The sequence below is a fragment of the Lygodium microphyllum genome, chromosome 12 (assembly GCF_053477565.2).
Source record: "Lygodium microphyllum isolate KBCC chromosome 12, Lygodium_microphyllum_v1.1.10, whole genome shotgun sequence".
NCBI lineage: Eukaryota > Viridiplantae > Streptophyta > Polypodiopsida > Schizaeales > Lygodiaceae > Lygodium > Lygodium microphyllum.
This window is the reverse complement of record NC_141146.1, coordinates 116,715,347-116,735,325: the sequence shown is the minus strand read 5'-3', so window position 1 is coordinate 116,735,325 and position 19,979 is coordinate 116,715,347. Positions and strand designations below refer to the sequence as shown.

At 41.3% G+C, this 19,979-nt stretch overlaps 1 protein-coding gene across 2 annotated transcripts; it reads right to left on the bottom strand.

The window, feature by feature from the left end:
* Positions 1 to 11,622: 11,622 nt before the first annotated feature.
* LOC148028189 (uncharacterized) lies at positions 11,623 to 15,151 on the bottom strand. Of its 2 annotated transcripts, none has more exons than XR_015692693.1 (2): positions 12,220 to 15,151; positions 11,623 to 11,974 (listed from the first exon to the last, which is right to left on the bottom strand). XR_015692693.1 is itself a non-coding variant. In XM_087689967.1 (2 exons), the coding sequence occupies exon 1, from the start codon at positions 14,997 to 14,999 to the stop codon at positions 13,464 to 13,466; it is 1,536 nt and encodes a 511-aa protein (XP_087546093.1). In that variant the 5' UTR covers positions 15,000 to 15,151; the 3' UTR covers positions 11,623 to 11,974; positions 13,433 to 13,463. The 2 variants fall into 2 exon arrangements, 1 of the variants encoding a protein (XP_087546093.1); XM_087689967.1 differs by having other exon boundaries at positions 13,433 to 15,151.
* Between the last annotated feature and the right edge of the window lie 4,828 nt (positions 15,152 to 19,979).

The window sequence follows — 19,979 nt, the reverse complement described above, 5'->3', positions numbered from 1 at the left end:
CAGGTGGCAAATATCTCCCCTGCACGGCTTGCTTTAACTTCTCCCGGGTAACGGACCCCTCTGAAGTCCCTTGATCCCTGCACCATTGTTTCCACCATAATCTAGCTTCACCGGTGAGTTTTAATTTGGCGAGCATGGCCTGATTGGTAGGTGCAGTACCAGCTGCTTCGAAGTAATCCTCCATAGATTCAATCCAAATTTCAGCATCAGACTGGATGAATCTGCCTTTCCCGTCAAACTCGGGTGGCTTTATCTGCTTGAGGAGGAACTTCTTCTCCTGGATCACAGCAGTACTTGATGTAGGGGGCGAATTTGGAACCTGTACCTGGGGTTGTGCCTGAGTAAAAGTTTTCTTAACATTATTGTATGATAATTGACATTAGCTTATCTTTAGTTCAGCTATCTCGTAAATCATGAAGCTACTTAGCTTTTCGTAACAACCATGATGCACAATCGGATATTGAAAAATAAGAAGTCCTTATTTATATTTACATGGGCGTAGCCTTATACAACATCTCGTGTGATGATAATCCAATCATTACATTTAGTTTGGGGAGAACAACATTGTATTGGATTTGTCTACAGGAACTGTGTAATAGTAGGGTTTTGGGTCATGAATCTTTAGGAATCGATAATTCATCGGAAGTTCAGGATATCCTTTCCACTGGAATCCATACTTCCCATGGCGGCCCAACACCTTAATCCTGTCAGCTGGGATTACACGGGTTACTTCCTCATATACATATGAGTTCAATTCAACCCTCCGACCCTGAATATGCAAAGTCGAATTTACGTGAGCTTCCACAAAAATGAACAGCTTCACGACTTTCAAATCTTCCAACCACTTGATCCTCTTTAGGTTGGTTTGTAGATAAGCGAACCGGTGGGCAGCTATGTAGTAGATTCCTGAAGACCCAGTCCATCTTCGTTCTATATATAAAGGTGATGGATTATAAATCTGCTCCAGGATGTTCATCATTTCAATTCTCTGCCTATAATGCGGAGAATGCATTGCAGTCATAAACATGATCCGGAACACCAAAAACTTGTTCCACACTTCATAGTTCTGCAAGACAGTATTGACGATGAGCAACAAATTTTTTTTTCCTTCATTTTATTGAGATCTTATAAAAACAATTCTCTCGTTGGTCGGCTCTGATACCAACTGTAACGTGTCTACTAGAATCCTCTAGGACACGTCTTGGCAGTCCATCGGAAAGGCTGTCTAGAAAACTCCGCCCGGCACTCCCACGGAATGTTACGGGCTTTGCAATCTAGGTCTTCCCGCGTCTGCCACGTAGCGGAAGTGTCCTGGCCGTTTCCCACTTAAGATCGACCGGAATTAAGGTTTTCCTGTTTGGTCATTAGCTACAGCTACTAGCGTCAGACCCGAGCGAACTACTTTACGTAGAAATGCCAGGTCCGAAGCGGATTCACGCTGCACTTGGTTCAAGGAGAATGGGAAACAAGAGGGATGCAAGGCTCAACCTCTCTGCCATAAAGCATAGTCCCATTCCGTTCCCCTAAAACAGCGTAAATCGGATAGGATGTAACTCTAGGTCATCGTTCTCATTATTAGCTTTGATGATGATGATCATTCCGCTATTCGTCGAGTGATTTTGAGAAAAGTTCCCGGCTAACCGGGACCACCCATCCATAGGACGGACCCATGGTCCATCCTCCGCACTTTCCTCGGTTTGTTTTAGTTATGTAATTACCTAACACATTAATTTGACATATAACAAACAGCTTCTTTGATTAGCCCTGTTAAGCACTGGTTCCTTCACGTAATCTTATCACGTGACATAGAAAAACAATATCAAACAACTTCTTTATTATCATATCATCATTTTATCTTTGAAATACAGAGGGTTCCGCCCGTAGGCTTGTTCATAATCCGCCCGAAGGCTATCAGTGATCCGCTAGGGATCACTATTCCAAGCTTCTGCCCGTAGACTAGTATGCGGGCCTCGAGATCCAATCCCGAGTCACGTTAGCCTCTTGTGCAGGACCCGGAAGGCGAGGGATTTACGGCCAGAGCCCCCCCTGGCACCCAAGCGTCCTCCTGCTCCAAGTAAAGCTCAACGGAAAGACCTCACGCGGCGGGTTCGGTCCACGTTCCCGGCGCAGTCAACAACCCCCTTGGTTAGGGTCAGGCAGGCAGTCGGGGGTAACTGAGCTGCCACTTCCTTCAGGCCTTCAACCTGAAGCATTTATATATCTTTCATCCTTTAGTTCCTTGAACAAACAATGCAAACAGTGCTTTCTAAACTGTTACAAGCACAATCAATTTCAGTGGTCGTTTAGTTGGCAAACTGTTAAGGAGTGACTCCTTCTCTCCGAATGCATCCCGCATTCGATCTGGATTCAATTGCAACTTGGCAAGATTCCTATCGTCCTTGGGTTAAGGTCATACCCTGTTAACCCAACCTAACCAATACCTTAGGTTTTATTAATAGTAAATCCTGACGGCCATGTCACTTTAATTTATTGATTAATCATTTGCGTCCGAGCAAGTACCTAACTTCCCTTAACTAGGCAAATTTTTCCCTAATGAGGACGATGTAACAGGATGACTACCCATCCCCTTGCAAGTTAAACTTGCGCAAGAACATACCAACCTCATTCCAAGGAATGGCAAAACTTTCTTGCGATCAAACCACAAGGCTATGCGACGTTGCAACTTGTTGCACAAGTGTCGCCTCCATTCCAAGAGATCATTTCACCTATTGAATGGCGTTTTCTGGTCACGGAATTATCTTCAGACGAGAAGCAGGGTTTAGGGTGTCTTTTTTTCCCAACCCATCCCTAATTTCACTAGATCGACAACGTTTAGTCCTAGGGTTCCAACTCAATTCGAGTTTCATCATTTTGAACGATTGACCCTTAGGGTAGGAACCCTAGATTATTGACCCTTAGGGTAGGAACCCTAGATTATTGTTTGCATGAGCATCCAATTGACTCAACATTTCGGGAATGTGGTTAGGACCATTGGGCATGAAGGTTTCGACTTAGCGACAATTGGAAAACTTGGCCGAATCCTTAACGTGATAATCCCTAGTTAGTGTTTGGGGTATCTATCGTATTGACTGAACCATGCCCATACGAATCCCTTGCGGGCTAGGTGATTTGGGTAATTCACTATGCTTGTCTCGCGACAAGGATGAATCCTTCCCTAGAGATAATAAACTAGATCTAAAGAAGAAAAATAGTTTCGACTACCACAATACATGTAAACATGCGACTCACTCTATCTTTTATTGGTAAAGTAAAAATACATGATAAGCTGGATACCAACTTTCTTAGGACCTACTAGGACTTACTTCAAATAATCATGTCTACTACCTTGTTATCTACACTTTAGAATCTCATGCTTTGTTTAAATCCTGCAACCTTTCCCAAATGCAACACTTGATGAATGAATTTTATGCACGATGAAAGTGCAACATGCAACCCTTTCATAACTACAACGTAGTTAAATGAGGTTATTGTAGAGTTAGTGTTGGTATATTCTTTCTTGCAAGCACATGCCACATGCCAATCCATAGATTCATTTTTGATACACCACCATTACTTTTCGGATAACCTCCTACGGTGTTAACAACTTTTCCCCATGAACCATTACAATAAAGATTTTTCCTAAATTGTGACATAAGCTTATTCTTTCCATGTCTAGTCAAAAATACACTTAATAACTTCAGCCTTATAATGATAGGCGGTAGGTGTTCTAGGCTCGACACTTTGAAATGCATGACGAGACAGTTTGCAACTAAGTTTACAAGGAGGATAAGTGCTTTTCATTCATAACTTTGTAGATGCATGATATGCACGGGCCCTTTATCTATATTTTATCGAATGTACTATTAACACTACCCATGAATTAATGATAACGTAGTATGAATTTCCCTATGGAGTTAAGCGTATTTAAAACATCTCTTCATGTGGAGATATATTCACGGAACCTGGATTTGTGGATCCGCGGTGATATCCACGTGTAAGTCCGGGGAAGAACCTCCCGCAGGCGCGCCTTGCGTCTTCTTGGGAGCCATTGTAGGCGTGGTCACAACTTCGCGGATTACCCTCGCTTCTACGCTTTCTCCGAACAGCCTTGAGATGTGCCTTCTCCCTTGTACGCAGGAATTCCTGAGAAGGCCGCAGGAACAAGGCCAAAGCTTATCCCTGAGAAGCTGTGGAAAAAGGCTCTAAGGGAGGCCTTTTAACCCTTTCCCCCTCCCCGCGGTGGAACCCGTGTGCACAAGGCCTTAAGCCTTGTACCTTAGAAGGTTCTAAGGGAGCTTCTTCAGCATGTCACAGACGTGACGTGGGAGGAAAAAAAGGGGTAATGATTAGAGTAGAGATCGACGACAGAAAAGGGGGAAAAATTAATCATTATAGCGATGATGGTAGGGAGTATGGATGGCAGCCCAACGCCGTAGACGGACCGTGGCACAGCAGGCGGCGGAATAGCGATGGCAGCGGTAGAATCGTCTGATCCTTCCCCTTTCCTCACAGCAGCGTTCGGCCTCTCCACTCTAATCGTGCCTTCCCGTGCCTTTGTTTCTCAGAGCGGCAGCCTCCTCACCCGTTCATCTGATCCTCTAGCATGCAGCCTTCCCTCTCCCTTCGTCTGATCCTCCCCTCAGCACGGCGACGTGTATCCCAGCCTCCTCCTCCTTAGCACGTAGCGGGTGTTTATATAGGCATGGGGGGGGGAGAGAAGGGCTCCACCACGTGGCCCTTGCATGGGTTCCCCCCCTCCCATGCAGCCCACGACTCTTCCTTGACCCATTCCCCCACACTCCCTCTTCTCCAGCCGTGCATTGGCTGGGGAAAAGGGATAAAAATAAAAAAAATTGCTTTAATAATAACTATTTTGCCCCTCCCAAGAGGGTGTTTACGCAGGAATTTCGGTTTTGAACCTCGGCTTGCTTTGCCAATGCGAATGGTCTCGATTTCTCACGTGCAGGTTACACATTATACTGCCGGTAAATCCAATATGTGGGATAACCTTTGTACAAGGTTTACGCAGTGTGCGGGAAGTCAATATTCACGGTTGGGAATATTACATTTTGGTCAAGGCCTTGGTTTTCAAAAACTATGTGCCAAATACCACTTAGTGTATGCATCATTCGAACTAACGAGCAAGATGAAGGGTCCCAATATACTTGTAGAATATGGAAAAAGGCACTTACTTAGAAGTAGATCAATTCTAAAAATTGATTAACAATCTTTAAATGAACTAGAGCAACAATTACAAGAAGAAGATGGGCCATCTTCAAAGAGGCCACAAGTAGAGGAGTGAGCTTCATTATTACATAATGGTTTTTCAAAAAAAGTGAGTTGTATATTTGTTATATAAAATATTTCTTTCAAAAAAAATTGATAAGTGTTCCTCTGTGTCAAGATTTCTACAAAAACCTCAAGTATTTATGAGGAATTGTTGGATATGGATATCCAAGTTTTTCCTTGCCTTTGTCCAGTTTATCACCACATGGTATGTTTGATTAATGCATCAGAATTCTCCAACAACTCTTTTCTTCTTTGTCTCTCCAAATGTTGTAGTGCTTTGTTGATTTCAGATGTTCTTAGTGCTTCTTTTCAATTAGCTCTATGGACAAGCTTTATGTATGTCCATTGGTGTAATTATTCTAAATCATTGGCTATCTACTCCTCCACCATATCTTATATGGTTGAAATAGTTTATACATGTTTGATAATGGATTTTCTCCATATTCCTTGGAAAACCAAGAGGTGTGGTTATATATAATGTGCTATCAAAGCATAAGAAAGGATGCCAAATTAGTGCTTCATGCACCTGCAATTCAGCAATTATATTTTATCATATATTATGAAGATAACATAGCATATAGCTAGTAATGTGTTGATCTGTCCATGCACTAACCACATTAACTTTTTAAATTCATCCAATGTTGTTTCAAAGGCTTGGTAGTCATCTAAGTTCCATGTGTTGGGGATAAAGGTGCATGTGCCTAGCCACCCGTGTATTACTACACTGACTGTACCCTCACATGCACACTACAAGTGACATGGGCATCTATCCATGTCACTTCTTCTTTATTCTTTCAATGATATTTAAATCAAGGGAAGTCTGGTCACACATTGTGGTTGTTGAAGTTCGCATATCTTGAGTCTCTCTCTCTTGCTCTCTTGCTTCCGCTTGATTATACTTCCACTTGGGCTTCGCCCTTCAATTGGTATCAAAGCATTATTCTCTGTGAGCTCGAGCTTGAGCTCAATCCAACATTGCTTCAACTCTCATTTGAGTTGCCTATGGCAGGTTTCACCATTGGCAGCCATAGCTCCATCTCTTGAGGTTCATATTGAGCTCTCATTGCTCTAGGACTTCTCAAGACCTATTGGGGCTATCTTAGGGCATTATTGAGCCTACATTGAGCTTATTTCAAGGAGCATTCATCTCACTATTCAAGGCCAAAAATACAAAGACGTTTTTTCATCTATGGCCATTTTCAAGCACTTGTGCTTGCTCAACCACTCCCTGGCATTAGTCAAAGGCTTTGGCATTGTTTACCACTCCTCTCGACATTGACCACTAACATTGAGCATTAGTTTTGGGTCATTGAGCTTCAACTATTAACTACGCAAATAGGACAGCATGCTATCATAAAACAAAGACAGTCATATCTTCAATGTTTGGAGCTCGTATATACTTCCAAAGATGCCAGTATACCTATGTTTTGTTGCTGGATATACTTGGGGGATCATGTGATTGGTTTGAGATGCTATTGGACTAATTTAAGCACTATTTTGGCTTAGTTTTCTCATGGATATCATTGCTATCATAACAAGGCTAAATGTTATTTGTTTGGGAAATGTCATGCTCTTGGCTTATGTGATGCTCCTGGGATGCTCATTTGATGTTGGACACTTGGGGAATGTTTGACTAATGTATTGGAATGCTTTTGGATTGATTTGAGTCCATATTTGTCTTAGTTTTACTATCATTTTTTCTACTATAATAAGGAGGATTGAATGCTATTTTATCAATGAAAGCATATCTCTATTGCTTGTTGATGCCACATGCTTGGCCATGCTCCTGGAATACTTTTGGACTTCGATTGAGCTCAATTTTGCCTAATCTTGATTGTCATTTTACGGTTGTACATACAATGGATAGCAACCTTTAAACAAGGACAGTCTATGCCTAATGGTGTTTCATACTATTCAGGCATTCTATCAAATGTATTGGTACATGACATTGAAGCTCTATGCTCGGTTATGCTATTGAATGCATTTGAACTTTGATTTGAGCTTAGGACATTTGACATTGGATGCCAATTACTTCATTGGATGCTTCAGAGGCCTATGATATTATGGGCTTGAAGCTTTTATTGGGTCTTATGCTCTCGCCTATGTACTTGATATATCTTGGATGCTTGGATGCCACTCGCATGAGGATTTGAGCTTTGTTTACTTGTCTAGCATTTGACTTTTGTTCTAGTGGAAGCCACTTACTTGACACTCGGATGTTACATTGAGCTTTGGATTTTATTTGTAGTTGACCTTAAGCTACTTCAACTTCCGCTCACTTGTTGCAGCTTTTGTATTAATGATTGCCCATGTTTGGCATTGATTTCTTATACTGATGTACCTCATTTTCAGCATGTTGTAATTGTAGACTATTGTATTATTTATGAGAGTAGTCCCCTCCATTTGATGCTATTTTGGTCATAGTTTGTGGATAGCTCATTATTTGGTATGTACCTCTTTTTTTCAACTTGTTTTGGCAATTGTTTCAGGGCTATTTATAGGTATTACAGTGGCCTATTTGGTATGTACTATGCCTTTTTTTCTTATAGTATAGCTGGTCATTCAAATGATAGTGCCATCTTTAACATTGAAAAGTTGGATGGCAACAATTATGACTATTGGAAGACCCAAATTTGATAGGTTTTGGTAGAGAAATCTTGGATTTGGCTTATCAAATGCAAGAGCATTAAGCCTGAAGGTCAAGATTAGGATGTATGGGATGACTTAGATGAGCTTTGCAGGTCCATGATTATCATGTCTCTCAACAAGTAAGTTTATTATAATATTGTCACAAATGGGCAATCTGCATGGGATCTTTGGGAGAAAATCCATAATCTCTATGATAAGCAGAGCCATGCTTCTCAGATGTATTGGCTAAAGCAACTTATGGACCTTCCTATAAAGGAAGGTACTAGTGTTTCTCAGCATTTATGCGAGTTTCATCCTATCATTGGCTAGTTTTCATCATAGGGTATTGACTTTAAGAACAATCTTCCACCTTTGTTCTTGTTGGTCACACTACCTAAGTCTTGGGACACATTCTGTATTGTTATGTGTGCAAATATACCCAAGAATGAGCTGAAATTTTCTGATGTAAAGGATGCACTCCTGACAGAGGAGATAAATAGGAAGAATGTGGATGCTTCTTGTACTTCTCATGCTTTGACTATTTGGGGTCGCCATGATGGCAAGAGCGAGAATGACCACTGTGGTAGAGACTCACAAAAGTCGCATTCTATGTCTCGTGGACAGTCTCAGTAAGTCCCATGGAGGTAAGTCCGATTTGACATGCCATTACTGTAGGAGAGAAGGACATATTAGGCTGCACTGCCATAAAATACTCGATGACAAGCACAAGGAAAAGGGCAAAGAAAAAGCGCAGGACAAATCTGGTGATTGCAGCAATATCCCTGCTAAGTCTAGTGTTAAGATCGAAGAGATCAGTGTAGGACAACAACCTGACTCTGATAATATTACATACTTCTAGCTTCTTCTTTGGATGAGTCATAGCTAACTGATGCCTTGCCTTGTTTTACTCAATCTTGGTTGATGAATTCAAGGGCTTCCTTTCATGTAACCCCTCATAAAGAGTGGTTCCACTCCTATCGCAGTATGATTGGATCTATCCATTTGGGGAATGACTTGGCATTGCAAATAATTGGCATTGGTAATATCCACTTGCAATTTGGTTCAGAGAGTATATTTACTTTGCATAATGTTTGACATGTACTGGCTCTCACAAAGAGTCTTATCTCTACTAGCACACTGGATGATGAGGGTTAGTTTGTTTCCTTTGGGGATTCTTCTTAGAAGATCACCCGTGGGAACCTTGTTTTGGCACATGGTACGAAGTCTGGCACTTTATATCCCTTGGTTGTATGTGGATACATAGATCACGTTTTATATGTGGCTGTAGTTCCACATGTATCTCTTTAGCATCATTGCCTTGGGCACATGTCCTTAAAGGGAATGAGAATGCTTACTCATTTGTAGTATCTTCCGCCCCTTGACTATAAGTGCTTTGAGTCATGTGATCATTATTTATATGACTATCAAACACATAGTACGCATAAAAAGTCTAGCACTCTACACATGGGTGAGCCTTTGGCTCTTGTTCATTCTGATGTCTATGGACTTATGTCCTGTCAGCCATAAGGAGGCACGAAGTACTTTTATCACATTCATTGATGATTGCTCACATAAGGTCTGGGCATATCCCATAAAGTTGAAATCTAATGTTTTGGCTACCTTTCAGTGTTGGCTTACATTGATTGAGAACCAATCTGGATATAGACTGAAATGCCTACAATCAGATAATGGGGGTAAGAATGTCTTTAAAGCCTTGAGTAGTTTTGCGATGAGAGGGATATTAAGTGTTAGTTGACCGCCCCGTACACTTGACCCAAGAATGGTATGGCTGAGCGCATAAACAAGACAATACAAGAAAGGGTTCGTAATGTGCTTAGCCAGGCAGACTTACCACAATAATTTTGGGCTGAGACAGTGACTACTACAATACACTTAATTAGTCGATCTCCTTGCAATACTGTTAACTTTCAAGTTGCAAAGGAGGTGTGGTCCAGAAAACCTCCCTCATATGCTCATTTGTGTGTCTTTGGTTTTGAGACTTTCTGCCATATACCCAAGAACAAGTGTACAAAGCTGGATCCTTAGGGATAAAGGCACGTGTGCCTAGCCACCCATGCATTACTACACTGACATCACTTGCACTTGCATACTGCAGAGGACAAACACCCATCATTGTCATTTCATTATTTATTCTTTCAATGACATTTGAGTAAAGAGACGGCCAGTCACACATGTTAGAGTTCCCACATCTCGAGTCTCTCTCTTGCTCTCTTACCCCATCTGTCATATCTTACACCTCTTTGCTTCTACCTGCTCGTGCTTCCATTTGGGCTTCTCCCTTCACCAAACTTTAAAGGTTGTATTTAAAGACTCCCTTAAACCAAACTTAAAGATTGGCCTTACATGATCGTGTTTTACCACTATCAGCTTGGTCCACAATTGCATTGTGAATGCACTTGTTGAATTGAATTCTTTGAGTGGAATGTTTTACTTGACTAGGATTATCTAAGGGTAGTGTAGATTAAAATCTCCATGCTTTCACACCCCCGACAAAGAGTTTTTTTGACATGTCTCGATCAATCTTTTAACATTTTCACCATGCAAACCAATGTTTGATAATGCCTTCTCAAGTGTTGCAATTGCCTTGACCTACATGAATCTAAGTTGCATTGTCCAAGCAAAACATATATACAAGAAAAGCAATTTGTCAATGATCCTACACATCCCATGCATTGTGCAAATATGAACTCGAGATAAAAGAATGTCTAAAACTACTCTCAAACTTGGATCTTTGAGGTGCCTACCCACCTTTTTCCAATTCCTTTTCTCATGTTCCTTTGCAACATGCAATTGGAAGCACTATAGGTCTAGTCTCTTGAGGTAAAGATTCTAATTATTCTAAGCTTTTTGGGAGTGAGATAGTGACTCTTGTGTCTCAAATGAACTCCATGAAAAATGTAACGATTCTTTGCACCTAGTAATGTGTTCAATGGAGTAATGGGTATTTGCTGCAGTATTGGCTGTTCAGGAGCAGAAAATGACATATTTTATTCTAGTTGATGACCAATGCCTTGTGTTGTCCTTCGTAGTTTTTCTACCATACATGAACCAAGGATACAATATTGGATAGTTTGGCATAAAATTGAAGATATGTCCTCTCTTTTGGAGCCCATTCCTCATTTGGATTAACATTCAAGGTTATCAGTGGCATTTGCAACAAGGCACCCCATTTTGAGACATTTGCCTCTATGTTCACTCGTACTTCTTTAACTACTAAGACAATTGACCATGGACAGTTTTAAGGATCTCACAATCGTGCTGTTTTCTTTCGACTCTTGTAGCTTCTTTTAGGGATCACTTCAACTATTTTTGTGCAATTCCATTCCTTCATGAGACTGACCACCACATGTGGACAGTTTGACACAATACAATAATGCTGCTTTCTTTGGACTCTTATAGCTTCTTTTAGGGATCACTTCAACCATTTTTGTTCAATGGCCTCTCTTCATGAGATCGACCACCAACGCATTCACTTTTCTCTCAGGGCTTTTGAACTGTGTTGTGTTCTCACACCTATAGTTCATTACTTAATACATCCAACTAGTTTCACCAACAAAAAAGATGTGCACATGTGCATACGCATGGGCGTGTTTTTTGGGAGGGATTTTTTTGTGATAATCCCATCGCATAATCATTCAAGTTTACATTTGAAAGAATAGACTTAATAGGAGTTTGAGACCTTGGCACAACAAAGTACCAGTAATATTAAATTGCAGAATTACTGCCAACCTACACATCTTCTATCATTGGTACTGGGTACAACGGTATTTTATACATCGAAGATAATATCCATGCAGAGTGCATGCATGTGGATTCTGTCCTCAGACATAACTTTACAAGCACACCAACATAATAGAGGGCTTCTACACTTTGTGTATGTGGCACCTACAGTACTTGCCTCACTTGAGCCTGAACCCAGACAGGATTGAGTTTGAGTCAGGGTAGAAGGTACTTTGTCCCCCTATGGGCACAGTTCTTCCCAGGGTAAAGTACTTTGTCCCTCAATAGACACAATCCTTGCAAAGTGTGGCCCTGCCTGCAGTCAAAATCAGTCACCCTATTCATCAGTGTAAAGACAAAATGTCTTGAGCCATTATGTTGACTGTCCTAGTTATAGTACCTCTGTAAGCATATCCTTTAGACCTTTATTAAACATCTTTAGAACCCCTGTGTTGCCTCCATACTCACTTTCACTATCTTCTTTTAAAAACTCTAGTAGCTTTACTGACAACTTTCCACTGTTTTCTGTGGAAAGTTAAAACAGTGGAAAGTTAAAATTACCAAGTTGTGCTTTTAGTTGCTGATTACTAAACAGCAGTTCTGTTGTTGCTTGCACATCCCAAAAGCTGTTGCTCTTACACTTCCCACTACTTTCACGCCTGAAGTTTCCAAGCCAAACCCTTGGCCAACACTGTGCTGGTTCTTAGCTGTCAAATCCAGCCTTAATCGATTCTTTCGTAACCTCCTAAGAGCTGTCACTGCATCTTCGAAAGTCCAAATCCAACCTGTTTATTCTGAACATGTTATATTGTTGCTATCCTCCTGACAGCCTCGATAATAGCACCTAGAACATACCAAAACATATTCCATTCCTATACAGCCTAAAGCAAGCACTGCATACTGTCTAATTATCCTGATATTAAACCGCCCTGAAAAGAATAGCTTATAATCGACAGAGCTCTTGCAACATCAGAAGGTGCTACTGCAACTTCCAACAGACTGCTCACAGTGACATCAGAGATGCAGTTGATCAGACAACTTGACCAGTCCTCGTACTAAAACCCAGATGAATATCTTGAGCATGCTGGCTACTAGAACTACCCAACTTATCAACTAAGACTGCCAATGTATCATCTGCCGATGTCTGATTTAGGATACATTTACCATCCTACAGCCTCTCTCCACCTTTTGCCATTGAGAGTAGCCAAACTACAGAGCCCTAATTAAGGTTCGTCTCGAGTAAATGGAACAGCTTGTCATAAGGGATGAAACACTCATCACTTCCTGCATTCAGCTACAATCATTATAGCAACACCTGAACACTAATCAGGCATCGCTACATCTTGCAACAAGAAACTTCCTCTTCGTTCCTTCCTCTTCTTTGACAACAGCAACATTCTGAACTTTCTGAAAAAGCAACTCAAGCTCTTCCACTCCAAAAGAGCTCAAAACAGAGCTCATGCAACATCAGAAGGTGCTACTGCAGCTTCCAACAGACCGCTCACAGTAACATCAGAGATGCAGTTGATCAGACAGCTTGGCCAGTCCTCATACTAAAACCCAGATGAATATCTTGAGCATGCTGGCTACTAGGACTACCCAACTTATCAACTAAGACTGCCAATGTATCATCTGCCATGTCTGATTTAGGATACATTTACCATCCTACAGCCACTCTCCGCCTTTTGCCATTGAGGGTAGCCAAACTACAGAGCCCTAATTAAGGTTCATCTCCAGTAAATGGACAGCTTGTCATAAGGGATGAAACACTCACCACAATCATTATAGCAACACCCGAACACTACTCAGGCATTGTTACATCTTGCAACAAGAAACTTCCTCTTCGTTCCTTCCTCTTCTTTGACAACAGCAACATCCTGAACTTTCTGAAAAAGCAACTCAAGTTCTTCCACTCCAAAAGAGCTCAAATCCAGATCACGAGAGTACTTTTGTTGATACACTGTCAAAAAGCTTGCAAGAAGTATCATACAGGCATGGCTGACTAGCAGTTCCTGCAGTTCCTGCCTGAAAGCTTCTAGCCTTACTTCAGCCATATACTCCTCCAGACTTGTGTACTCCCCTGCAGCAGCTTTATGATGGCAAACCTTGCATTCTCGAGTGTCCACACTGACAATACATTTCTGATCATTGTCTAACCAAACACCTGAACGTGGCAAAAACACTATTTCTTCTTTGCAATCAATATATTCTGCATCTTGTCCTTGGCCTGGACTATCTACTTCCACTTTTGCCCCCTCCGCCTGAGCTGCCATCTCCCTTCTAGCCCTGGCTTGTTTTTGTCCTTGGAAAGTATCCTTTAATCGCAGCATTCTCTGTTTGCCTTCCCATTTGATCTCAAAGGCATCAGACATCCTCTCAATAAGATGTGCTAGTTTTGGTGATCCATAATCTGACAGATAAAGAGGCCTGCCAAAGAGCTTGCAATATTCAGATGGCACTCGAACAAATATCAACTCACCACCATTCAGCTTAAGAAGCTTCACAAGCTGGCCTTTTAGTCCTTCCATGTCTCCAGGTTCAGCCCATGAAGGTGAGGGATTCTCCACATTCAGGCACACATCACTTGGCTTCTGAGGAGAGTAAGACTGGATGCTTGTCAGCATGCTAGCACACTTGCTTGTGCTAACATTTCGAGTTTGATGGTCAGATTCATCACTGGAACATGGTCTCTCCTCTCCATTGCGTGACAGAAATGCTTTTGCCGAAACCAGCCCTTCTCCACGTCCCACGCTAGGCCAATCCCAAACATATTGGCCAGCATTGCAGAGAGCTGATGAAACCCCGATGCCAGCTGGAATAGCCAAGGCCACTGTGTAACCACGCTGGCCCAGCTTATGCAGTGCAGGGGCAAAGTCTACGTCTCCTGAAATCAAGAAGATTGTACACGGTGGAGGGTTATCAAGGGCAAACAGAAACATATCCACCAAGATTGCCTTATCAGATGCATCCTTTTTGCCATTCGGAACATCGATAAGATTCACCCCGGTTCTTTGGCACCCTTCTCTCAGCCGACGAGGGAAGTGGTTAAAATCGCCATATGCAGAGAACATCGCAACGGATCCCTTGACAGCAGGATGAACCCTAAGTGCCATTCTGACATTCCCTGCGACATCCTCTGCATTGACCTCGCCTGGCACCGGGCAATTTTCAATGTCCCACAATATGGCCACACGCCCACACAGGTAATGGGATGAGAGGCCAGAGTTATCCTCAGGTTCGACTGCGGGAACAGGAGGACAGGCTGCGGCAGGCGAGCTGCAGGGCTCCATGATGCCGATGGCGTCTCGAGGATCTTCGAGGTCTCCACTAAAGATTTGCATCTTTGATCTGTTCTGTGTTCTGCAAGAGCCACAGGGACCCCTGAACGCTACATGTCGTCACAAAGGGCCAGCCGAGAGTCTACAGCCCAGAGGCGGCGTGACGGTGCAAGGCATGAGAGCAGTGCAAATGCAGGTGTGTGGCATAATATTAGCAATAACTTGGATAAAAGCGATGCAATATTTTGTCTTTGTTATTCTACCTAAAGTAAAGGCGACAATAAAGTGATGCCTTCCAAAAGCAAACCTCACCCTCTCCCAATTTAGTAAAAAAATGCAATTTCTTTAGCCACTTCACGTTAAGATACAAAATTTTTGATGCTATGTGTAAGCCCTATCATATTGATATCAAAATTTTTGATGCTATGTACAAGCCCTATCATATTGATATCATATTTTGGTTCTATGGGTCGCATATGAAGTCATGCAATATGTCCTCTTGTGTGTGTGTAAGTGTGTGTGTATATGCACTTGCACACCTCTCTCTCTCTCTCTCTCTCTCTCTCTCTCTCTCTAAAGCATTGAAAAGTATCGATGTAAAAATAGAAACAATTGTTTTAAAAATATATATAAAGATAATTAAAAAAACTTAAAGAACTATTGACAAACTAAGAAATAAATAACTTTAATTAAAAACAAACAATTAGTTTTCTATTATCATCCGCAAGGGGGTGTAAGAATAGATAAGAGTCAAAAAACAAAAATAATGAGTGACAAAGATAGAAAGTGGAAAGTATTCAACATATTGAAAATTATTAATATAAAATTAGAAACAACTATTTAAAAACCAAAATATAAAGATAGAGAGAGAGAAAAAAAACTTAACAAATTGTTACCATATTTAAAACTTGAAAAATGATGAACCATTTAAGAAATTGAAAAAGCATTTAAGTTATTAAAATAACAAAATTAAAAAATAGTATTTTAAAAAGAAAAACATAAAACTATTAAGAAACCATTTGTCTCTCAACCACCATCATCTATTCTTGGCCACCCTATCCACTTGTTCCTGCCCACCGCCAATAGCTTCAACAACTCCTCCCATCCGCCCTCAAAGCTTGCAACCCACCCCATGCCCCAACCAAGCATCATTGATAGAGAGAGAGAGAGAGAGAGAGAGAGAGAGAGAGAGAGAGAGAGAGAGAGAGAGAGAGAGAGAGAGAGAGAGAGAGAGAGAGAGAGAGAGAGAATATATATAGTGTTGCCTTTGGTGGAAGGCCAGTAAGCTCAACTTATGGCCTCTCCACAATCAAGCAATCCCAACCACCCTCAAAGCTTGCAAGCCCACCCCACAATGATGGAGAGAGAGAGAGAGAGAGAGAGAGAGAGAGAGAGAGAGAGAGAGAGAAGTGATGCCTCTTAATCAAGCATGTGCACTCGTTCCCCTACACACCACTTTCCTACTACAATCTATCATTTTATGTGTCTCACTCCCATTTCTCCATGTTTTGCAATAGATCGAGAGACAGAGACAAAGAGTGAGAGAGAGAGGCCAAGGGGTGTGTGTGTGTTTGTATGTGTGTGTGTGTCCTATCAACTCCACAAAGTTGTTGTCTCCACCAAGAGGGAGACACCACTTGCTTACCTCCCACATATCTATTGTCATTGCAAGGTGAGGGAGAGAGACGTAGAGACATAGCTTATCTAGAAACTTTCATATAATCTTGGCATACATAATGGGGCAAGGTAGAATAAAGATAATAGAGAGAAGAAAAGGCAAGGAAAAATAGGGCGATTCAAGTATAATTATTATTTCTCACTGGAGCCTCAAGAGAGACACCAAGAAAACAAGGAATCCACTGTAAGAAAATATATCTTGTATTATCAACAAACATGTTCTTTATATTTTAATCAACCACAAGAAGAAAAACAACACCAATCTTCTCAAATCTTCACACAACATCATATAACAATTCTCCCATGAATTTATCACAACAAAACTTTAACAAATTCTTCATATTCTTCATCAAAAGAATGAGAGAACACAAATGAATGCTCTAGAATGGAAATCATCACATAATATTCATCTTTAATAGCTTCATATTCTTTATAGTCTCTCTCATGATCTCTCATTCATAGATACATTGTTTTGCATGAAAAATTGGCTATCACACACACACACGCTCTCTCTCGCATATGCTTTCTCTCAATAATACATTGGAATAATGAAAAATAATCATCCATAATTCCTCTTTGATTGTGGATACCCTTCCCAAGAGGTATGTCTGATATGAAGGGTCATCAAAGCCACTACAGTGTCCTTTTGTAGCTCAACAGTGTCATTGCCACTTTAGTCTTTACTTGAGTCTTCAACAGCTACTTTTTCTGCTTCATTGAGCTATTTTGAGCTTATATTCATCTCTTCCCAAGATTAGAAAACTTCCCCAAGCTACACATTTATCCCATAGAATATTCACTTACAAAGGTATACAGAACAAAAACATAACAAAACCAAAGGCTCTACAAAAACTCTACATAAAGCATTCAACTCAACTAAAATCAGTCAAAACCATAAAAAATCATTCAATAAGCTTCCAAACACTCTTAAACTCTATCAATTATCATTCCAACCTCTCATACAGAAGGAAAATAGAACAAAACATAAGCTTAACAAAACCAATCAAACATTATCAAACACTCAACAAAACCTTTCAACTGAGAAACATTATGAGCTTCTCAAACCCATTCAACCTTATTCAAAACTCTCTCAAACACTTCCAAATCAATCAATCATCATTCAAATCATACAAAAATCTAACAAAAAACATAGTCATATCAACCCTCAACATATTTCCACACTTAATCAAGGAACATCCTTGCAACCTTAGAAAAAAAGATTAGAAGTTCAAAATATAGCTAACACCATCCAAGCACAACCCAACTTATAACATGCATCTAGTAAGGAATTGTGATGAAAGGAAAACATGTTTATCCATTAACACTGATTAGAAACAAAAAAGCATGACAAACTTTTAAATGATATAGTAGGTTTCTTTTGTAATAAGCATCCATCCATCGAATAGAATCACAAACCACTATCAATGAGCTTCTTTGGCGGTGTGTGGACACCCACAAGGTTTAATGCGCAAAATCCCATGTCCAAATAAGTCGCAGAACAAAAAAATCCATGTATGAAAACAATAGGTTGACTAGGTGCCAGTCGGCCTCCTGTAAGATATGAAAAAACCAATACTAATACCAAGGTTAAAAAAATAAAAAGAAGGGAGACAAGGGTTTGTCACTTGGGTGATCATGCATTGGGTTTTTTTCATGTTTTCTCTTCTTTTTTATTTCATTTTTATTTTGTCTTTCTGTTTTTTCATTTTTCATTTTTATTTTGTGTGGTGTTTGAATCCTTAGAATTTAGGGAATTGTGTATTGGGATGTGTTCAAATTTTAGTTTTTAGATATCATGCCACATTTGATGTGAATGGAACTTGAAGCATTTTGATTGGTGTGTTTGATTATTTGTTTTCCATTGGATTTGTTGTTTTTTTCTATTTCTCTTTTGTTTTTAAATAAATAAATTTGAGCAACCAAATGAATACATAAATATTGGGTTTGTGAAAAAGTTTTTTTAATCAATTTAAACAACTATTTTTAAAAAAATTAATTACTTTATTATTTTATAAGTTTTTTAATACAAATAAATATTTTTAAATATATTTTTGAAAATTTTTATGTATTTGTGAAAATTCATAATCATGAAAAAAATGTTTAGAATTTCTTGGATTTTTGGGTTTTTTTAAATTTTCTCATTTTTTTAAGATTTTAGTGAATTTTCATGGAATTTGCAAGGTTTTTTCAATTATTTAATGATTTTTTCAATTTTCTAAGTGTGAAGGATTAAAATAAGCAAGATTGGGATAGTAGGGTATCCAATGGCAGTTGCATGTGAACAGCAACTCCGCACCATGGGCGAAATAAGACTCACGTCCTCGCACATAAACGAGAGTTTATAACACACATACGTACGAACGCTATTAAACACACACGTGACCGCACAAACAACAATAATCACGAGTAGCACATAGAAAATGTTCAACACATGCCTGTGTGAACAATGGCAAAAATGATCAACACGCAAAGGGCTACGTGGAACTGGCACACCTAAGCGTGACAAGCAGCTTGTAGGGGGGCATTCACACGGGTATAAAACCCAAAGCATGATCAGGGGATCCAGGGTGATGGAATGGGGGTGATGGGAGGGGGGGAGTTTGGGTGGGGTGGGAATGAGCAAATGGGAGGGTTGGGGAAGGGTCAAATGGGGAGGGTTGAGCGGGGTATGGAAAAGAGGGGTGGGCGAGGTAGGTTGGGTGGGTCGGGTACCAAGGTGGGTGAAGTGGGGTTTAGAGGGCAGGGTGTTAATTGTGGGCAGGGTGGGGGAGTGGGCGGGGTGGGGAGTAGGGTGGTAGGTCAGGGTGGGGTGTAGGGGAGTAGTGGGCGAGGTGGGGTGTAGGGGAGTAGCAGGTAAGGCCAGGGTAGCGGGGGTGGGCTGTAGGGGAGTAGTGGGTAGGGTGGGGCGTAGGGGATAGAATGGGGTGTAGGGGGGAGGTGTTGCTTGTGGGTGGGGTGGGGCAGGGTGGAGGCCTGGCAGGCAGACGTAGGGGAGTAGTGGGTTTGGGCATAGGGGGCAGAGTGGGGCATAAGGGGCAGGGTGTTGTTTGTGGGGGGGGGTGGGGTGGGGTGGGGTGGAGGTTCAAGAGGTGGGCAGGAGGAGGGGGGGGGGGCATGTAGGAGAGAAGGGTGACGCCTACAGCAATGAGTAGGGGCGATGATGCCCAGGGCAAAGCGGTGGTGGTGATGGCAACTAGGATGGCAAGAAAGGAGGAAGAGAGGAGGTAGGAAGAGGGAGAGGAGGAGGAGGAGGAGGAGGGGGAGGAGGAGGAGAAGTGGCAGGAGGGGGAGGAGGAGGGAAAAAGGGGGGGGGGGGGGGGGGGGGGAGGGAGGAGAAGGAGAAGAAGATGGGAGGGAAGGAGAAGG

Bases quoted from the DNA above. Each gene is read 5' to 3' on its own strand.
- LOC148028189 (XM_087689967.1), bottom strand. From the start codon at position 14,999: ATGCAAATCTTTAGTGGAGACCTCGAAGATCCTCGAGACGCCATCGGC.